Source organism: Cataglyphis hispanica, chromosome 11, assembly GCF_021464435.1.
Source record: "Cataglyphis hispanica isolate Lineage 1 chromosome 11, ULB_Chis1_1.0, whole genome shotgun sequence".
Classification (NCBI taxonomy): domain Eukaryota; kingdom Metazoa; phylum Arthropoda; class Insecta; order Hymenoptera; family Formicidae; genus Cataglyphis; species Cataglyphis hispanica.
Genome location: NC_065964.1, coordinates 3,947,106 through 3,968,932, shown reverse-complemented (window position 1 = coordinate 3,968,932; position 21,827 = coordinate 3,947,106). Strand labels below are relative to the sequence as shown.

Below are 21,827 nucleotides of genomic sequence, written 5' to 3'. Positions count from 1 at the left end.
TGTAATATAAGACATTATGTCGATTGAGGCATTATCTGGTAAAGTTTTCTTAGTGATAACCGGTGCAAGCCGTGGTATCGGACGTCAAATCGCGATAACATTCGGTTCGCTACTGCAGGAGGGTTCGCATATTCTTTTGTTAGCAAGAAACCTAAATGGTTTAAAAGAAGTCGCGAAAAATATACCATCTAAAGTGACAGTTCATACTGTCAGTATAAATCTTGGTGAAGCGACTAAAACTGATTTTGAAGGTGAGATGGAGTTCTTTTTTTTTTCTTATTTAAGAATATCTATATCGATAACGTGTGTGCTGGAAAGACAATTTTGTAAGAATATTTTGTTTTTCTATGTTATTCTAGAAACCATATTAAGATGCCTAAGTGGAATCACTCGCGACGCATTTGATCGAGTGGTCGTAGTGCATAATGTAGGTACTATAGGCGATGTTACAAAATTTGTAAATGAGATGATGGATATAGATGAGTGGAAACAATATTATACCCTAAATTTCTTCCTACCTGCTATTTTGAATGCGGTGATTATGAATTTGTTTGACGATAGTACAAACACTAAGAAAGTGGTTATCAATATTACATCTTTGTATGCTATTCAAGCAAATGTAGCTTGTGGTTATTATTGCTCGGTGAAGGCAGCACGAGAAATGTATTTTAAGGTATTGTATATGTGTACAATTTTTTAATGTATTTTATATACATCAGAAAATATAGATATCATATTGTTTTAGCAAATTATTAATATACTTTTTTGATTTTGTGCAGGTTTTTGCTTTGGAAAATCCTGATGTTAATGTATTAAGTTATTCACCGGGACCTGTCAATACAGATATGTTAAAAACAATATGTGAAACAATCGTCGATCCCGAAAAAAAAAAAACATTGCAACACTTGCGTGATACCAATGCTATATTGACTACAGAGCAGACAATTAATCGTCTTGTGGAAATTTTGAAAGAACATAAGTACAAAGCGGGTGATCATGTGGACTATTATGACAACTAAAACAGCTGTGATATGGTAATCACAATATCTTAATCTTTAAAAAGAAAAAAACATGGAAGCAAGATAATTTAAAAAAAAAAAAATTTTTTTTGTGAATTAGTTTATTCTTTCTTAACTAAAACAATGTTACATATATTCTGTTTTTAAAAATAACGCGTTTTTATGAAATAGTATAAAAATAAATCATTTCTACAAATAATTTATATTATTAATTTATAAATTTTCTTTAAAATTTTTTTATGATTAGGTAATAGAAATTCATTAAATAATCAATGAATAATAAATTATTCATGTAATAGTCAAAATCAGAGTTGTATAATATTACTTTCTCATTAATTCTATCATTAATTTCTAAAATCACAGACTACAACTTAAATTACAATATTCATATTTCTATGATATTGCTTACTTCAATTGTATGTAAATTCCATTTTGTATATATATAAATAATTGTACTAATATATAGAAAAATATGATAAAATATGTAGAATATATGTGTTATAAAAATTTTACATTTATATATATGTATATATACTTGTGCCTGCTTCCCTTGTAGATTATTAAAAAACACGTGCATTAAAATATCATCTTTTCATTATTAACTGATTATTTCGTTTATCTTGAAATGAATAATTTTCATATTTGATTTTATTTGATAAATATCAATGGATTGAATTATTATCTTCTATCATTGGGGTGAAAGATATAATGTTGCTTCTCATATGTATCTGAATATATATCAATATTATAATTGTTATAATGTAAAAGGCTGCTGATAAAAACCACACTGGCAGAGGATACAAAGGTGGCATGTAATGGGAATAAAGAAAAGTGTATAAAGAAGCTGCAGCAAATGGTAACAGTGTCTCTAGAAATGTTGCTAGAGAGAAAACCTTCCCTGTTGAAACAAATGTAAAAATATATTCCTTGAAAGATATCTCAATGTGAATATGTTAGAAAGCCTAAAAATCTTATACTTGAATATATATCTATGAATATTTTCACTTTAATGTTTAATAATTATCTAATTATTAAGATGAATAAGAAAGAGACAAGATTTGTACCTGTATCCTTCTCGGGTACTGCTTTGGATAATATAGTACGTATCATTGGTCGAGATAAATCACCAAATATACCTACACCTATTGACAGATACATATGCCAGGATTGCCATGTAAAAGCACATACTAAGGCAGTACAAAGAGATGATATAACGGATATTATGGCAACTACCGCCTCTGAAAATCCTAAATATAATTCGATAGATGTTTTATAAATTCTTTGTAAATTATGCATCAAATGAGTGAATACAATAAGATAAAATCTACAAACATTAAAACAATACCTGTGCATCTTCGGATTAATTTAATACCAAATATCGTGCCGAGAATTCCCATCACAACACTTGTAGCTATATAAATAGAGAACTGTTCTACAGTCCAACCAAGCCGTGCACTCGCAAATAGATATCCAATGGCAAGATTGCCTTGAAAAGCAATTAACAGTAAAGTCAGACAAGCTACGCAGCTCCAGACCAATGATCTATTAAATCCATCTCTCTTTTTGATACATGTGTTAATAAGATCTTTTACAAACATAAAATCAAATATGTTGCAAATACCCTATAAAAATAAATGAGCACGATTATTTACTTTATTATTTATGTAGACAATGATATTAATTAACAGCAATCTTTAAATGCATCGAAAGTATTTACATCTGCAATTTGATTTTATGAATATTTTTAAACACTTACAGAAGTATGACTCTGTACAGTCTCTGGAATAAAAAGTATTATATACAATGTTGCTACAGTACACAGCGTAGTTGCAATGCTAAATACAGCAGTGTATCCATATGCCTCATATACTGCCGGACCGGAAAACAATCCAATTAACACACCAAGAGAGATAAATGCATCTAGCCAAGCTAAGTGCCATGCTCGTTCATTATTATCAGTTATATCAGTGATATAACAAAATGAAGCTAACATTAACACACTTATACCACCTAGAAGAGCCATAGGGATATAAGCTATTAAAAAGTACCAAGGCATGATCTCCCAATTAGCCATCAAGGAGAGCAGAAGATAAGTTAAAGATATACCTAGAAGAATTAAATTAAATGTTAAATGTAAATTATTTTCTTCATGTGTGTATGTGTGTGTGTGTGTGCATACAGAGTTATGAAAAATGCAAACAGTTATGCTTCTTAGGAGTTCTAGGATTTTTAGAATCTTTTAATTAAAAATTCTATAAGAATTGATTGTAGCAATAATATGCAATTCATTTTTTTATCTAATGTCATTATTATTATGTTTTATCATCTATATCATTCTCTGTGTCATCTATTTTTTATGTATTTTTATAAATAATCAGTTATCAGTTATTATAAATTAATATGTGACACTTTTAAAATCAATATAATTTTCTCTTTAGAATTTTACAATAATATTTATAACATATAAATAATTACCTATATATCCTGAAAGTATAACAGGTTTCCTTCCATACTTATCACTCCATGGTCCCAGAAACAAAGATAGGACTGAAGGAAAAAGACTTTCGATAAAGGATTTACTCATCAGAATTAAACTTGCCTGTGGTTGCACTTTTGTATTTATTCTAAGTGCCTCCTCGCTGCTGCTATTATTGTGAAGTATCAGGCACTCTGTTTTGTTTATTCCTAATGTTATAATGCATGTACGATATACTATCAGATCTGTTAAGATGGTACCTGTAAACATATATATATATATATAAAATCAGCTACTTTGCTAAAGTAAAAGATTGGTTTATTACCTGACATTGACATAGCAAGTACCAGTAGCATCATAGGCGGTTGCATCAATATATAACGTCTCCAATCTGCAATAACACGATCCATTGATTTCTTTATAATAATCACTGGAAAAATAATTACTCTGTGCAGCAGAATGCTTGATCAAACTGTCGACAAATACGCTCATTGATGCACTTTGCAATCGCTTTATTTGGTGACCATATTTAGAAACTCTCGATAAGCAATAGAGCAAATATGCTCTACAAAATAGCTCGTTTCTTTGTTCAGAACTTTATGTGACATATACATATATGCATAAACGTATATGCTTAAAAATGAGTATTATTAGAATATCCTTTCGTATATATATAGCATGTGATAGCATGTGATTGTAATTACAATCGCGATCACACAGTAAAAGGTTTTTACATTCGTGTACAAACGCGCTCGCGCGCGCAACATAGCGTGATTCACATTGCATTAATCTTAAATTGTCAATATAGACTCGTAGTTTGTGTTGTTTTTCACGAGATGTGATTGTGCACAGACAGACTGTGCACGTTTGACAGAACTGATCAGCTGATTTGTAATATGATGATATCAGCGAAGATTCGAACCCGCTTAGCGGAGACTCAAACCTTAATTTAAAGATTCAAATGTATATTTTAAAATGTATTTACTTTTTAAATATTTTTTTTTAGAAATTTATCTTTTCAAAATTTATTTATTTGGATATTTATATCTTTCAATAATTGCATGTACATCATGTCAGTGCTAGAGTTTGAAAATGCGCAAGAAAATGATATTGTAAAACAGCTGATCTATATATAATATAGTTTGACACTTCTCGCTCTTTATATTTTATTTGCTCTCTATGAAGATCTAAAAAAATATACGATTCTTTTATTTTGAAACAATATAGAAAAGAATTTGCGCAATTATTATATAATTTTTTTAAACACCTATTATACATGCGATATGGAGAAAAAATAAGAAAGATAAGGAGAGATAATGAGAGATAAGCGAGATAATTCAGCGAAAAAAATTAATTATTCACGATTATTGCTATTGGTATAGTTTCTATGATTTGACTCTAATCCTTTTTTTTTGGTAGATGTACTAAATTTTAGATTGAGAGTTTTTTTAAGGAAGTACAAAAAAAATCTTGTAATATCTCGCTGTTGGAAGCGAAAGAGGGTTCCATTGCACGTTTATAATTACTTTCGGAAATAGTTCCCAGTTTGAGGAAGAAGCTAAGTTAGCAAACACGACATATATAGCCCCACACTTACAAGTGAGCAAAAATTGAATAAGAATAATTAAATTGTCTTTTATTCAATACTAATATAGATTACCGCGCACGCTTTGCGCGCTCCATCTATTATTTTTTATTTGTTATTAACATTATTGCATATAATTTTTTATTCTAATTGTAAAATTAAAAATTCATATATTGTGATCTATTAATTATATTAACGTAAGCAAATATCCTCATCAATATTATGTCATCATGGAAATCGCATATTTTGATAGTTCGTACAGTTTGATAATTTAATATTTTTTATAATAGGAATAATTTAAGGAATAATTTATATAAATAAACTCAAGGTCTTTTCAAATAAGTTTTAATCGTTGTTATATTTGTCATCTTGTAGTAATTAATAATTATGCTTTTTCGTAGCCTTTTCATGACTTTAACAGCCAGTGAATTAGTTCTCTTAAAGGCAAACGTACTATAACCTATCGGAAGCCGAGCAACAATAAGATATCACAGAAGAATTACAAACAAATCAACTGTCGACAGAACATATTTATAAATCGAAAGACAATAATTACTATATAATAATTACAATAAAAACTTTTATAATTTTGCAATATATAAGACACTATGTCGATTGAAGCATTATCTGATAAAGCTTTCTTAGTGATAACCGGTGCAAGCCGTGGTATCGGACGTCAAATCGTAATAACATTCGGTTCGCTACTGCAGGAGGGTTCGCATATTCTTTTGTTAGCAAGAAACCTAAATGGTTTAAAAGAAGTCGCGAAAAATATACCATCTAAAGTGACAGTTCATACTGTCAGTATAAATCTTGGTGAAGCGACTAAAACTGATTTTGAAGGTGAGTTGGAATTCTTTTTTTTTCTTATTTAAGAATATCTATATATCGATAACGCGTGTGCTGGAAAGACAATTTTATAAGAATATTTTATTTCTTCATGTTATTTTGGAGATCATATTGAGATGCCTAAGTGGGACCACTCGCGACGCATTTGATCGAGTGGTCGTAGTGCATAATGTAGGTACTAGCGGTAATCTCACAAAATTTGTAAATGAGATGGTGGATATAGACGAATGGAAACAATTTTATACCTTAAACTTATTCCTGCCCGCTATTTTGAATGCGGTGATTATGAATTTGTTTGGCAATAGTACAGATGATATTAAGAAAGTAGTTATCAATATTACATCTGTGTTTGCTATTCAAGCAAATGTAGCCTGTGGTTATTATTGCTCGGTAAAGGCAGCACGAGAAATGTATTTTAAGGTGTTGTATATATAAAATTTTTAATGCATTTCATATACAAGATCACAGATATTATTTTAGTAAATTATCGATATACTTTTTTAATTAATTTTATTTATATAGGTCTTTGCCTTGGAAAATCCTGATGTTAACATATTAAGTTACTCACCAGGACATGTCGATACAGATTTGTTACAAACAGTGTGCAAAACGATCGTCAATTCCGAAACTAAAAAAGCATTGGAACATTTGTATGAAACCAATACTATATTGAGTACTGAACAGACAGTTAATCGTCTTGTAAAAATCTTGAAAGAACATAAGTACAAGGCGGGCGATCATGTGGATTATTACGACAACTAAAAGCAATGGCAATCGTAATAACTATATTTTAATCTTAAAAGAAAAAACATATGGGAACAAGATAATAATAAAAAAAAATTTTTTGTAAATAAGTTATTCTTTCTTAAACAGTGTTGTATATTCTGCCTTTAAAAATGACACATTTTTATGAAATAGTATAAAAATAAATCATTTCTATAAATAATTTATAAATTTTTTTTATAATTTTTTAACGACTAAATAAGAGAAATTCATGATATTCATATAATAATTAATCATCAAATTGATGATTTAAATATTAATTAATGATTTAAATATCATACAATTCTGAGCTGCAATATATGAATTTAAATATATTTTAAATTTTATTATCTCGACACATTAATTATAAAATCGGTCAAGAGACGTGTTAATTAAATATTTAGTCTCTGTTTTATAGTAGAATTATTTTAAATAATGAAACTATATGAATTTGCGCTTGCGGTAATTCTAATAATTATTCAGTTTGTTTCGTCACTCATATACTAAATTTGACAATTTTTATTTGCAGGAGTAAAATAATAAACACTGATAAATGCTAGCATAAAAATATGAGTATTTATATGGTGTATTAACAATATACAAAGAGTTTATAAGTACAAACGCCGAGATATTTCTTATATCTAATCCCACTCTCCAATATACATAGCACGCGGTGTCGGAGGTATTACGCCTCTCGTCGGGATCGGTAACCTTCCATATATGTGGTTATACGGTGATTCGTTCCTATTATCCGAATCTGGAAGTGTAGTAACGATTATTGCCAATAAACATAATCCTAAAGCAGTCTATATAAAGCGATATAAAGCGATATTTAATCAGAATAATTATAGCTCCTTATATAGAGAAAAATTTTCTATTTAAAAGTACGTCGTAATAAAATATAAGAATGTTTATATATTATTTTAAAATGTAATATATAAAATTGCAATATATATTAATATTTATATATACCACAACAGAAAAAGATATATTAACTCACGATAATAAAATAAAATCTCATTGTCAGTCTAATTGTACACAGTAAAACTAAAGTTTACTTAGATTCATTTATTTATTTTTATTATTTTTTTATCATTATTTATTATTTTATTAATTATTAATTGCTAAAATTTAAACGTAGAACAGAAATATGATATTTCTTACCAAGTCCACTTTCAAAACTTCTAGCGTGATACATGATAGGTGGTCGATGAGCAGGTAAATGCCCGTATATCTGAGAGGATTGACTACTAGCGTATGCGGCGCCCGCGTAAGACGGCGCCGGCTGTGTCCTGGAATGTCCTCGAGGAGGCAGAGGACCCATCTTACTATGACCGTTCTTCGCCATTTTAACGAAATTGGGCACACGCGCTCGTAAACCGCAATAATATGGATCATCTGAAACATATGATAAATGATCGCTATTTATTGTATGTGAAACTTAATAAATTAAATGCACATAAGAAATTAGATTCATGAATAATCAGACTTCTTTTGTAAAAAAAGAAATATGTAAAAATATAAATCTTTAAAAAAAAAATTAAATTTTACTATAAATTTTATTATAAATTTCAAATATATTTTTTAACATAAATATCTATTAAATCTTTTGTAAACATGTACAAAACATTTCTCACCGTATTTTTTTCTGTCGTCGTGTTTACTTCGCTTCTCCTCGTTCATTATAGGATGCTTTATCGCTCTGCTATAATCATCTTCTATATCGTCATAATCAGGCTGAAACAATAATCGCAAAAATGACAAAACAGCATAATATAATAAATTTAATATTTTTCTAAAATTTATTCATTTCTAATGTTTACCTTTGGGATACCATGGCCGTAGAGATTTTCTCGAGGAGGCAATTTCGGCGGTCTCTCTGCTCGTCTATGATGATAACTCGTCGATTGCATATAGATTTGTTCTCGCGAGTCTCTGTCCGCCGACATTAATTCGCTAGGACCTACAGACGACGACACGCCAGCCACGCTATAAGGATCTTCGTCGGGGATTGGTATTCTAGGTCTATTCTTTATATCTACCGGTCTTTGTAGTGCTAAAACTAAAACATAAAGTGTTAATATATATTATAAGTATCCATATTTAACTTTTCTTTTTTTCGCTCTTTTTAAGAAATGCATTACACAATATCAATATTGAAAATTAAAGCAAAGAAAATATGTTCCGATTAACATATTTGGTTCAAGATAAAATTTTAAAATATTATTTAAAAAATTGTAAAATTATGATAATTATTTTTTAATTAACTTTAACGCGAGATTATAATATAGGCCTCGATTATAAAAATATTATTCGTGAATGCTCTGTGTTTACAAAAATTGTATATAGTATTTAATGTACATCGCATACGCTTTCTCACCTGGTGGCAACTTCGACTTGAGCATGTCCAATCCAACTACATTGACAATGAGTACCCATACGGGACATTGAAGTAAGTCGGCCTCCGTTCTTACGAATATGATAGCACTCAGACACTGCATCTCCAATCGCCGTCTGTCCGGATAAGCCCTTCGCGTTTCCCGCGACAGATTTGTTTGGAATTTATTCATGTCGAATAACTGAAACGAGAAACGACAATGTCCAATGTCTCATATAGAGTTTCGCGATATTAAGGGAAAAACTTACGGCATCAATATTTTTCAAGAGAGAAAACTATGAAAGCATATTATCGATATAGAAAAACGTGAAATAAACAAACGTGAATAAGGATTCTTAAATTATATAAGGAAGAATAATTGTTTGCGTTGGATCGTGTTAAGTGGCGGAACTTTTCGCTCTCCTTTCGTATCGAGTGTGTATATGATTTCCTGACGATAAAGAGATTTAAACGCCTCTTATTATATGGTTCGGTTGCTCGAAGTTTGCAATTTTAATTAGAAAGGCGATGGTTTCTCTATCAATGTGTACTCTCATAAATATCATGATAAAACCAGCACGAGAATGTATGAGGAAAACGCGATGCTTGTTATTTTATTTTTTTTTAATTGAAAGAAGTAAGTAGGTAGTTAAAACCTCACCTCGCGCGTGATTCACCTATTTCGATGCTTTCGCCAAATAAATATTTCACGAAGGAAATCCAACATACACGGACGTTCAAAAACCGTGAAATTCATCATTCTCTCACCTTTCCGGGTTTTTCATGTTCCAGCGCGCCTTGCGAATTACGTATAATTTCCGGACCAATTGCGTTGTCCTCTTGATTCGTCGACTTAACGTACACGTTATTCTTACATAATCTTTTGATAAGTATATTGCCCTGCTCATCCATTTTTATTTTAACTCCTTGATTTATGTGACGTTTGGCCTCCTCCGTTTTCGGATCCCGCATGGGATTATCAAATCCACAAAGTCCTATCCTGTAAATTAATATGTCAGAATTATAATCCGTATTTTAAATGATATATTTTAAATGATATTTTTTGTGTATGCCTCGCGATGTTGCTTTATCTTTATGCAAAATTTAATAGTAGAAAGTATCGTATTTACATCGACTATTCATGAACTTTTTGAATTCCATAATTTAGCCATAATAGGCCAATAAAATTTCTGATTTTCGAAAAACGATTCCAAATGCATATTTATTTTACAAAATCATATAAAATAAATAATTTCGTATTTTAAATTTGCATTACATACCTGAATCCATCAAATCCGTCATTCGAGCCATTTATCGTGAGAACAGGTGCTCTGGCATACGCTTTCGCAACCCGTCTGTTTCTCTCGAAGACGATAACTTTCGCCCAAATTTCGTCATCTATTTGATTCCATTTATCTAAGACTTCTTGTATATGATCCTACAAATATAAAAAATTATTTAAAATATCGACAAATCATTATAAACCATATTGCTAAACATGACATTATCGCATGATTTTATTTATTTTAAAGTAAAAATTTATAGATTTATTATGTATTGATTGAGAATTTACCTTGTACAATTTATCAAGATTATACCATATATCTTCTTCGTCTTGTTCCTCGTATTGCGATTCTACGAGATTATCTCGCGAGCGCGAAAGTATCTTCCGCCTCGATACCATTTTGTGACCTGGTATTCAATCTGAAAGCAGACATAAAGAGAAAATAATCTTTATCATAATTTCTTCATTTACGTCAAAAAAAAATTCCTGTTCTAATTTATTAAGAATTTCAAATGAAAAGTTCTCAACAAATGGGTGAAAAAATGAAAATTTACCGTATAATTATATATCAAAATCGTCATTGTTACTTTTGGATACACACAAATAAATCACTTGCTTTTATTTGCAAAAGTATTATCAATTGCATCTTGTTTTTTATCATATCATTAATTTACACGCTTTCAAAAATTGAAAGATTGGCGAGAAATTTTGATACTTGGAGGAAAGAAAGAGGGACATTACTATTCAACAAGTATAATACTTGTTTCTCTCGTTATTCGTGACATCGTGTCTCTCATAATTTTCTCATTTTTCTCGCAAACAAACGGGATAGGCTTTATGCGAAAGCGTGACTATATCTGCATAACGAATGTCGCGGTGCATTCCACAGAATAGACGTTTAACGCGGCGCAAGATAGCGACATAAACCAAAAAGAACTCGATGTCCTGAGCAAGCTCAAGTGCTTGAAAATTCAACATGGGATATCAGGCTATTCTGCTATTCTGCCAAGTCATTCTCGCCGCAGATAGCGCAAGGCGCTCTTCGAGTGGCAAGGGTGAAAAAAAATCGCCGGCGCGATTTATGGCACATATTTGCGCGGCTTGCTCACAACGTAATCCGCAGCACGCACATGGTGGGCGGAAACTTAAATCCGGCTTCGCGACGTGATGTCATTTCAACTGATCTTCGCAGAATCTCAAAATACACACGCCATTTCACTATTTTCTCCAGCATTCATCCTTCCATAATAGACTTGCATATATTTTACCGCAATATTTACAATATATTTCAAAAAGGGGAAGATAATATTTTCAAGTGACGTATGCTTCCACATATACATATATACAATGATACATCTTTCTTATACATTCTTACATTATTATAAAAAATACATCTACATATATCATTTATCCTTTATTTGAATATATCCTGTATTTAAGAATATATGTAAAATGTATTAAATATATGAGTTGTGTATTTTTTTTTATTTGAAATAATAATCGAAAAGATTAAGTTTTCATGCCGGTCTCGCTATAAACAATGTCTATAAACAATATTTATAAACAATGTGTATAGGTAATGTTTAGAAACAACAACAAAAATTGACACTATAAATATTGTTTATAGACATTGTCTATAGACAATAATAATCGAAAAGATTAAGCTTTCATGCTGGTCTCGCTATAAACAATGTCTATAGTGTCAATTTTGACCTTTGATTGCCAACATGAAAAGTATTCTCATTATTATCTCATTATTTGATTTTGTAAGTCATTGCAAAATCGATGATTTTGATGTCAGTGAGTGTTGATTTCGAGCAGTCAAGAGAACGTGTCCGGTTTACGAAATATCGTGTGTGTTTTCTTCATCCTAATTAATATCGGAAATTATATCGCCGTAGGCTTTTTCCTCGGAAAAATCGAGAAAACGAGCTTGCCACTCCCTCAAATGGAAAAAACAAATTTATACGAAAGCGAACAAAATAGATTCAATAGAGCGATAACGCAGGTGGAGTAATACGCTTGATTTACCACGAGCTTCGTGAAAGTGTTGTTATTAAACGCATCAGTATCGACTGGCATCCGAATTGGCTTTCACGCGACTACTCTTTCGTGCAAGATTTCTTATTTAAAGTATTAGTGAATATTAAGACCTAAACTAAATTGAAGAGCTCATTCACAAAAAAATGTATATTTGGAAAGAAAACATATTTTTTGTAGACTTTATATACATATTGTTGTTTCTAGAAGAGCGATAACTTTTTCTAATAAAAAAAAGTCTAATATTTAAAAATTACAACTTGAAACGTTTTGAAAATAAACTCTTCAATTCTAATTTATTCTACTTAAATTTCTGTTTGCTTTCTTTACAATAAGAGATAATAATAAAGAGTAATTCAACTATACCTCGCATACACATCTAGATATCGCGGATTATTCTCGACATAGTCGCGCCGATACGTATACGATTGAGACCTGTCTCGCACTGCCTGACATTATTCCACGATGTAAGTCAATACCGTGTACCGCTATTTAATCGTTACTTCGAAGTATTCAACAGAGCCTCGTATGGTTCGAGGTGCGTCCGCGGGTACCGTAATATCATTTAAGTAGTTGCGGCACGCATCGATGTCCGTGTTAAATCCCCGAAAGCGCCGTCGCCGTCGTGATGTCGCGAGATCGAATTCCGATCACCTGGCTCACAAACCTGTGGAATTTCACGTGCCAAGGCGACGATCGGTCGATGTCTCATCAGGAAAGGACGTATGACAAAAAAAACTGGCGGAAGAAAAAAAATACCAACGCGAACACTCAACTCGCAGTGAGATAAAGTGGCGAATGTCGCTGGAGAAAAAAGCTAATCAATTGTCTAAATTGCATTAACAGTATAAAAACTCTCATTGCTCTCTGATGACTCTGATTTTAAGAATCAGACTAATTAATTCGGCTTTGCTAATAAGCTAGTCGACACAAGAGTTTTAACAATAATCTGATAAAAGATTGAAAAAAAAGATATATTTTAGATATTGACGCTATCTAGCAAGACTTATGAATACATGTCTATCAAAATTCATCCGCTTAAAATTATATTAATTATTTCCATAATGTTTTCTCGCAACTTCAAATTTAGAGAAAGTTATTCAGATTTTCTATCTCATTCTACGTATTAAAAAAAAATGGGTTTTAATTATCGGACACTCGGATAATCGCGAGATTTTCCGCGAGAGAGTACGAGAATTCTAAAAGGAGAGATGTTTCTTGCAACAATATCGAAGATAAGGAGAAATAATTGGCGTAATGATGCAACATTTACGTAACAATCGAACGTTCTTCGCGGCAACGGAGACGGCAAAACTCCCACTCTCATTTACAAAAGAGAGCAAGATGTTCTCCCTTACATACTCGGAGAAAGAATTGAAGATATATTCCCGGAGAGAGAATAGAATCCACGAAATCTCTGACTCACAAGTAGCGCTTTTCTATTCTCCTTCGACGATGATTTCGCAACGTTCTCCACGTAGTAGGTGCCTCATGACGCTTGTCCATTATCTCACCGCGGAGCACAGAGTTGCGTCCGAGTTCGCCATCTGCTTCGCGCTTATGCACACACGTATACATACGTCTCCTTAGGACGAGATTTCATAATGAGATTTCATCTGATCGTGTGTATCATGAAAAGAAAAAAAAAGGACCCCTCCCGAGATCGGGTCTCCAGGTCACACTGTGTCGCGATAACTACTATGCGGCGCAGGCGAAAGAAACGTCACACGACTGATTCTTGCCTGTGGCGAACGAACGCCCGGCCGCCACCAGAATTTCCCTGAAACTGCTTTCACTTCTCCGAAGAATGCGAAGGCTGTTGTATACGACCAGCGGCGGCGTCTAGCATGGCCTGGCTGGAGTATACACCGAGAAAGATCCCCACCTTTTACACGAGAGATCGGCGGTGTGGCTCACTCTTTCGTTCCATGTGGTGTTTGTACTCGCGAACACATAGATAACATTCGCACGCTCTTTTTCTCTTTTTTGCCTCTCTCCTCTTTTCTCGACGAATATTTTACTATGTTTCTCTCTCTCTCTTTCTCTTGTTTCCTCGCGATTCTATTTACTTTTCAAATTCTGTCTTCACATGCTTCTCTGTCTTTATTGATGATATCATGAATATGTCTTCTTTTAAGAGATTTTCTCCCTCTATCAATCTTATCGATTCTCCTGTTTCTTTTCAATTTCCTTAATTTTTTTGATTGCAATCTTTATGCATCTCTTCACCTCTGTTGCGGATTTACTCTCTCTAATTTCCATCTCTTTGCTTTTTATTATGATTTCATTTTTCAATGCTGTCATATTTCTTATCTTTACTACGCATCTTCCACTATTTTATCAGTAAATACATATCGTATGTTTTTTTTCATTTTTCAATGCTGTTATATATTTCTTTATCTTTATTACGCATCTTTTACTATTTTATCAATAAGTACATATCGTACATTTTTTTTCATTTTTTGCTTTCTCATTTATAACTTTGATCTTCATGTATTTACTAATTTTCTGTCACCTATAAGCAACATGCTTTCTCTGCCTCCACTATTAAATCTATCTCTTAAAGACTAGTTTCCTTAATCGTTTTTTTCGCGTTTTGCCGAACATGTCATTTTTTTTATAATCACTTCTTCAATTCAAAACAAAAAGAAATAAAGTCTTTGTCATTAATGTATCTATCCATCCTGTTATTTTCTTCGACAATTCCTGCTCACATTTCTTCTTACACCCGCCCGCTCGCTTCTCTTTCTATCTTTCATTCGCCACTCTACCACGCACTACCTATTCGTTCACACATTCGCTCATTCTCTCTCTTTCTCTCTCTCGCTCATGCCCGTATCGCTTTCGCGCTCCTTTCTCTTTCTCTCTCCCTCTTCACTCTTTCGCAAAGTCTCAGTCAACTCGCCAAGTGACTTCGATGAGTGCAACAGCGAGATTTCAAGCAGTAGAAGGGAACTGGTTATACTCGGCCGCGCGGCACAGCGGTCAAGCATTTACGCACACACCCTTTGCGGAGATAACCCCGCGACGGGGCCATCGCGAAATGGCCCTCTCTTACGCATTTAAAACACAACAAAACTACAATTAAGCGAAAGCGAGAATGCTAGGACGGTAAATCGCAATTATCAGGATCCGTACGCTAAAACATGACAATTATTTCTCTTTACGATTATCGCGCGCCATAAATCTGCGAAATTTACGCTGATAACGTCGATAAGATCTGTCGATATCGTCGTTTAATTTACGTAGCAATAACCTTATCAAAATTATCGATGACAGAAATTCGCTTTTTCTTTTCATCGTCCTACAGTGAAAAGCAGCGTCCGACCATCCGTGACTATACTTTCTTCCTTCGGGGAAAACCGATGAACCATTCATTTATATAATGAGATTCTCTTGATGTTTTTTTTTAATAGTCCATTGATAAACGATGACACAAACAATCTCTAATATTCGGCAGGGTCATTCACGAATTTCTAAATCCTCGGTGTCTTGATTATCAATGTCTCATACACACATAATCCTTTCGTCCAATCTTCTTTCTAATATATATCTACAAACGGAAAATATATCTGAGCATTTTTAATAATATTATATAGAAAGAAGAAAAATTCTTTGCCTTAATACAGATTCAACTAAATTCAAATAAACTAAATTAAAATTATAACATTTTTGATTAGAAATATATTTTTATACGCGAGTTGGAATTTTCGAGGATCATAACGTCATAATCGGAGCGATTCGGTGCTTGCAGTCGCAAATTCTGTTAAATCAATCTTTTAGCATTGACGCCAACAAATTTGAATTCGACGATCCAATAAAAACGAGCGGTCGCACCAAACGCGCGTTCACCGCCTTGTTTCCTTGGCCTATATAGCCGGGACCGAACGAGAAAAGAAATTGTAGACATGGTCCGTGGTGCCGCTGACAGGGTAAACATCCAGCGACCGAGGGATACGTCGAGCGTGAAGGCGGGTTCTAGCGCGTTTAGAACTGGTGTGTTTCTTGGCGTTCGATAGAAAGCAAGGAATCCGTTGTGCCGCGGAAGCGAGCGAGCGCAGCTTGCGCGAAAGTCAATCTCGCAATCATCGACGTGGCGCGACGCGAAACTCGAAACCGGTATAAAATCGGAGAGATTAATTTCGATAAGTTATACGTGTACTTTCGATCCCACTTTTAATTTCTGCGTGGTGTAACTGCGCGAAAAAAAATTAAGCAAATTGAAGCAAATTTTTTCGCGTTTTGCTTACTTGCAGGGAAACACAAGATATGATTACTGAGTCCATCCAAATGCCTGACCTCAGCAAAATTATACCGGTTTCCTTCCCTGTGCCGATACCCGTTCTCGCGATCCCGCTCGCCGCGGGATTCCCCCAGGACCGGATCTTTTGCCTCTCGAAAACATTAAAACATATATTAAATTTAATTGTTTTTACTTTTTGTTTCTATAATGACGAAATTAGATATTAGGACATTAATTACAGTCGTTAATTTTAGCTAATGTTTACGGGCTTACATTCTACAAGCTATTAGATCTACAATATTAAGCAACTTTATGTCTCGTAATGTGTGTAGAATTTAGGACCAATGACGCTCGTCGTCCAGGGCTCTCTCTCTCTTGAGCAGTCGCCTCGTGCAGCACGATTACCGAAAGAGAAAAGGCGAGCACAAGAACGCGGTGAGGGGGAAAATGTTACGACATTGCATCGCGGTCGCGAAACGCTACGCTCTCGCACGAAAACGATACCAACGGCAGAAATTTCGCGGCTCACGCTCGCGAAAAGTCAGCGAAGCCGCTTTCCCGACCGACAAGCTCGGCGCTCGTAACGAATTGCAAGAGAAAGAGAGAGAGAGAGACAGAGACCTCCGGTATTTTCGCAGCGCCAAGTCAAACTTTTGTACATGTAAAAAGAATAAAAACAAGAAAAGTGCAATGCACCGTTAAAGTCTGCGAGCGTGCGAGCAGCTGTGATTGATACAAGTCGAAAAAGACTTATGTTTGCGACTGATTCGTAGATAATTTTGCGAACAATATCACCGTTCAAGCAGTGCGCGAACAAAACTCACTTTCACATCGCTCGCTCGCTTGCCTCCTGATCGTTCTCCTTCTTCGCGTCTTTTAGTAAGAATGTATTGCACATAAGTAAATGTCGCGCTCGCTTGCAGCGAGTTTGATGATGTCCATTGTCGTCAAAGTTTTATCAACATATCATCGCGTGGTATATATTATTTATACACATTTATATTTTTATTTATATATACCTTATATCTCGAATATCTCCGCGTATTTCTATATTATTATATGTTTTAAATCTACGCGAAAATCGCGATCGCATTCCAGGGGGATACCACCCCCGCGCTGCAACGAGGTCACCGCATCACCGTCAGAACTCCCTTTCTCTCTGTCTGTCAATCCCCATATGTTGCGCACGTTTCTCGAATAGCGCGCGATTCCGTGAATTCTTCTACCTACCTCTTGAGTGATAGCACCTGGTGAACACGGCACGGAATCGCGACCGTCTCTTCTTTTGTTGCCTTCAATATGGTTCACAAATAAATTCGAGATAGGCACTCGCGTTGCTCGTCACTGCGCTCTCTCCTATCCATAATCGGCGAAAGTCGCGTTGACACGGCCGTGTGTGGCAATCCGTCGTCCAAAATAATCGACGACACTCGGCGGACACTATCATCGGCAATGGCAAATGACAGTTCCGGATGATCCTTGTGGCAACGGCGGCTACGCGCATCCGTTGACAGCTCGCACGATCGCGATTAAACGCGGTGCGCACCTTTATTCGGCTGTATCCAAGAACCTTCTTTTCACGCGATGTATCGCCGTTCACTGCTCCGCCGCCACCGTGGTGGACCGCCGCAGCAGACCTTGCCTCGCACTGTCGCGAGTGAGAGTCAGGCAGGACGTTCACCATCTTCGTGAACCGCTCGCGCGAGCGCATGCGCGCGTGCCACCCCCTGCTGTCTACCTTCACCGCTGATGACGTCAAAAATAGGACAAGGAGCTGGTGGCCTTTGCTATAAGGCGCGGCACGAAGGGAAGAGAAGGAGGGGCCACTGAACTGTCCCTCGATGTCTTCTGTTCGGACCTCGCCTCTCCTTATCTCTATCTTCGTCTTTTTCCCGCCGCCTCCATCCTTAACAAACTTCCAGCAGGGCCGCAGGCAGCAAGCGATTTAGCGATGAGGAAGGGAATGAATATGAGTGGAGAGTGAAGCTGCAAGAAAACAATGTATAAATGTTAAATATGTATAAATGTTTGAAATACAAATAAATAATTAAAACTTATACGGATGCAAAAAGTTAACAAATAGCAACGTTCGAGAAATGCTTAATTCATAAATATGTATTTAAAAATCATGGTAAAGTAATGTTATTAAAAAAGTAAAAATAAAGAAATAATACTTATATAATTATAATAAACTTTTATCTAAAAAAATTTTTGAACATTTTTGTAAAGATTGTATTCTAATAGTAAACCAATTACATTACACACTTTACAAATGATTTAAACAGCGAACTTATATTCCGCGAAGGGTCCCAATATTGGTTCCTGCGGACATATGATCATTTCTTCGCCATCCCCACTTCTCTCTCTTTATCTATCTTCGATTATGCGAATTTGTGGTACCACGAGGGTGCATACGATGGAAACAAATAAATTTAATTCTTACTCGCAAAAAACGCTCTCGCTTTCTTTGTCCGGTATCTCAGGAATGCGGGAGTATAAATTCATTTCGTCAATTAAAAAATGCATCTGCTTATATTATTTCGATAAAAATAGATCCAGCCGTATCAAGTAAATATTCGAAATTTGTTGCTGTTGTAATCTTTAAAAATCAATAAAATAAGATAAAAGAATTCGAAATTTGTGTCTATGTATAGCATAATTAAAAAGAGAATTAATTTGCTTTAATTATCCTTCGTGCACGAGAAAGTATTAAAATAAATGCATATATATTGTATATAAATTAACTGAATAAATATAAAAGCAAGCTACAATTTTGAAATTTAAGAAATAAAATAATATAAAAAAAATTTCTATTAATTTTTTAGTTTGTCTATTTTTAGTAAAATAATTACTTTGCAATTAACCTTGTTAATAAAATATATTTCATTTCATTATAATTTATTTTCTCGCATTTGATATAAAAATCAATAGCGCGAAGGATATCATACATATGAAATTGTCAAGAATATTTTTGCAATATCGTTCTAATATAGATAAAATTTTGACTTTTTTTGTAAATTTTTTCTCTCATAATTAATAAAATATGCATTAAAATATATTATTAATTGTATAAAATTATGTGCCGTAATTTAACATATATTTTTAATTGCTTAATTAAAGCAAGCATCATATAAAACAAATTGACAATTTCAAATTTGACATTATGTAATCGATCATGCTTCTAAAATAATCGAATTTTTTTTTTCGCATTTTAATTAAAATTATATCAATTTTATTTTATATTTTTTGTGCCATAATCTTATATATAAATATAATATTAACACTTACGAATTATAGAAAAGCAGATCAGTATTTCCAAAGATTTATTTAAGCATATAGTAAATACAATAAAGATTAGGCTACGAGAGCACTGGCCGTCGAACTTTCATATTTCCAATTCGGCGGTAAAGATCCTTTTGCTTTGTAATAACGTGCTAGCCTGTGAATTCTCGATTCGACGAGAATCAAACGGAATTTACTGTCTTTATCTTTACGATTTCGCTCCAAGTGTTTACGAACAGCGACTGCCTTTTTGATCAAATAATATAAATCTTCTGGCAGATCTGGGGCCAAGCCAATGCTTTTCACAATACGCAGGATCTTGTTTCCTGTACGGAAGCGCACTTGGGCCACTCCATGCGAGTCACGAAGTATGACACCTGTAAACATGAAACAAATTTTTTTTACATTTTTTTATTTTGATGATTTAATTACATAATAATTTTATTTAAATAATCTATAAGTGTCTAGTGGTTACCTATTATGAACTGACAAGTTGTCATATTCATATCAAACACCACTAAATTATATTTTTGCAAACTTATCTTTCTAAAGAGATCCAATTCAATAAAATTCAGAATCCCTGGAATAGTTTGCTTTCACATGTATTAATCTTGTCAAATTAATAAGACTCATATATTTTTTATTAAAAAATATAATTATATTATTAATATTACCAATTTGAGATGGTGTGTGTCCTTTCTTTGCTAGTTTATAGATAAGTTCCTTGCAGTCTTCTGGTGTCAATTTCAACCAGGTTGGCACACTTCGACGATAAGGAAGGGCAGACTGGGATATACCCTTTCTAAAAAAGAAAGAAAAAATTAATAAATTTTATACTTTATCTTTAATTTAATTTAACACATATACAATTTTTATTAATAAGGAAAGTGCAATTTTTCATGCCTTATATTGTCGGATAAATTGACGCCATAATATGGTATCACACATATATATACATTGAAACGTCTACACACATACATAAGAATGAAGTTTATGTACTTTAAAAACTGGCATATTTAAGTTAAGCGAACTACATTATCTGGAAAAATTGAAATTACTAAAATGCTCGATAATTAACATATAACGGAACTGATAAATCGAAGAATAAAGATTTACTTAAGCGCGAAAGGTGGAAAATGAAGTTACAAACACATGGTCGCCGAAACGTGCATGTTTCGGCGCGATGGTGCCATTAAAATTTTCGCATAGCAACAAAATTCGAAAGAACAATGTCGCGAATAAACATTTTTAGCGACAAAATAAACATATTGTTACCCATGTGAGTGCATACGACCCATCTTGATGAATTTTCTCAAACAGCAACGATGTCTGCAAGAATAGAAAACGAAAAGGAGACGGCAAAAGACAGTAACGCCCTCCGCGACTAAACGCTAATCCATATACGATATATTTATGTAGTTGGCATAGTCATATACGCGAGAAAATCAACCAATCACAGTCCTTAAAATAACTGACGTCAGATTACACCCGATATCCAATAGCAGACGTTGTTTCAGAGAAAAATACATCATTATGAAAGTTTTTCAGCAAGAAACATACATAAATACGTCATACGATTGACTATAAAATAGAAAATTTTTCGGGAATTAAATAGAAAGTTCTATTTGATAATCAATTGACAAGCATCGTATCTTAATGAACATAAAAAAAAATTTTATTACACAGTGTTGGATTTGTATTTTAGAAAGCTATATGCAAATCCATTCGAATAGATCTTCCGAATGTCTGCTCGTTCAGGAAAATAGATAAAACGTTCGCGCGGGAAAATGGAAGGATCGATTACGATCTTTTCATTCTCGGTCTCCCCTTCGCGCTTGTTTCGCTGCTTCGACATATTTAGAACACACATATAAGATATATCGTGAGAGAAAGTATTCGCGCGCGAACG

General features: G+C 33.6%; 6 protein-coding genes across 13 annotated transcripts in view; 3 read left to right on the top strand and 3 right to left on the bottom strand.

Moving 5' to 3' along the window:
- Positions 1–21,827, top strand: part of LOC126852760 (uncharacterized) — a 108,680-nt gene that overhangs the window by 9,681 nt on the left and 77,172 nt on the right. The gene's annotated exons all lie outside the window — the stretch shown is intronic.
- On the top strand, positions 8–1,509 carry LOC126852754 (sepiapterin reductase-like). Its single transcript, XM_050597898.1, has 3 exons — positions 8–251; positions 360–673; positions 780–1,509. Exons 1-3 carry the CDS (start codon positions 17–19, stop codon positions 1,017–1,019), a joined length of 789 nt encoding a protein of 262 aa, XP_050453855.1. The 5' UTR covers positions 8–16; the 3' UTR covers positions 1,020–1,509.
- LOC126852745 (proton-coupled folate transporter-like) lies at positions 1,644–4,333 on the bottom strand. Of its 5 annotated transcripts, XM_050597881.1 has the most exons (7): positions 3,821–4,332; positions 3,495–3,755; positions 3,027–3,125; positions 2,776–2,888; positions 2,365–2,641; positions 2,084–2,266; positions 1,644–1,917 (listed from the first exon to the last, which is right to left on the bottom strand). In XM_050597881.1, the coding sequence occupies exons 1-7, from the start codon at positions 3,903–3,905 to the stop codon at positions 1,682–1,684; spliced, it is 1,254 nt and encodes a 417-aa protein (XP_050453838.1). In that variant the 5' UTR covers positions 3,906–4,332; the 3' UTR covers positions 1,644–1,681. The 5 variants fall into 5 exon arrangements, with proteins under 5 accessions (XP_050453838.1, XP_050453836.1, XP_050453835.1 ...); XM_050597879.1 differs by having other exon boundaries at positions 2,776–3,125; positions 3,495–3,704; positions 3,821–4,333; XM_050597878.1 differs by having other exon boundaries at positions 2,776–3,125.
- On the top strand, positions 4,891–7,356 carry LOC126852753 (sepiapterin reductase-like). The gene is made up of 5 exons (XM_050597897.1): positions 4,891–5,094; positions 5,482–5,923; positions 6,033–6,349; positions 6,452–6,705; positions 7,221–7,356. The coding sequence occupies exons 2-4, from the start codon at positions 5,689–5,691 to the stop codon at positions 6,689–6,691; spliced, it is 792 nt and encodes a 263-aa protein (XP_050453854.1). The 5' UTR covers positions 4,891–5,094; positions 5,482–5,688; the 3' UTR covers positions 6,692–6,705; positions 7,221–7,356.
- LOC126852746 (uncharacterized) lies at positions 7,246–18,597 on the bottom strand. Of its 4 annotated transcripts, none has more exons than XM_050597887.1 (9): positions 17,867–18,597; positions 10,642–10,772; positions 10,349–10,506; positions 9,837–10,068; positions 9,072–9,270; positions 8,515–8,753; positions 8,329–8,428; positions 7,856–8,089; positions 7,246–7,435 (listed from the first exon to the last, which is right to left on the bottom strand). In XM_050597887.1, exons 2-9 carry the CDS (start codon positions 10,750–10,752, stop codon positions 7,377–7,379), a joined length of 1,332 nt encoding a protein of 443 aa, XP_050453844.1. In that variant the 5' UTR covers positions 10,753–10,772; positions 17,867–18,597; the 3' UTR covers positions 7,246–7,376. The 4 variants fall into 4 exon arrangements, with proteins under 4 accessions (XP_050453844.1, XP_050453840.1, XP_050453841.1 ...); XM_050597883.1 differs by having other exon boundaries at positions 7,246–7,448; positions 17,867–18,594; XM_050597884.1 differs by lacking the exon at positions 17,867–18,597 and adding an exon at positions 13,820–15,865 and having other exon boundaries at positions 7,246–7,448.
- On the bottom strand, positions 19,943–21,308 carry LOC126852765 (40S ribosomal protein S13-like). The gene is made up of 3 exons (XM_050597915.1): positions 21,194–21,308; positions 20,593–20,720; positions 19,943–20,295 (listed from the first exon to the last, which is right to left on the bottom strand). Exons 1-3 carry the CDS (start codon positions 21,214–21,216, stop codon positions 19,991–19,993), a joined length of 456 nt encoding a protein of 151 aa, XP_050453872.1. The 5' UTR covers positions 21,217–21,308; the 3' UTR covers positions 19,943–19,990.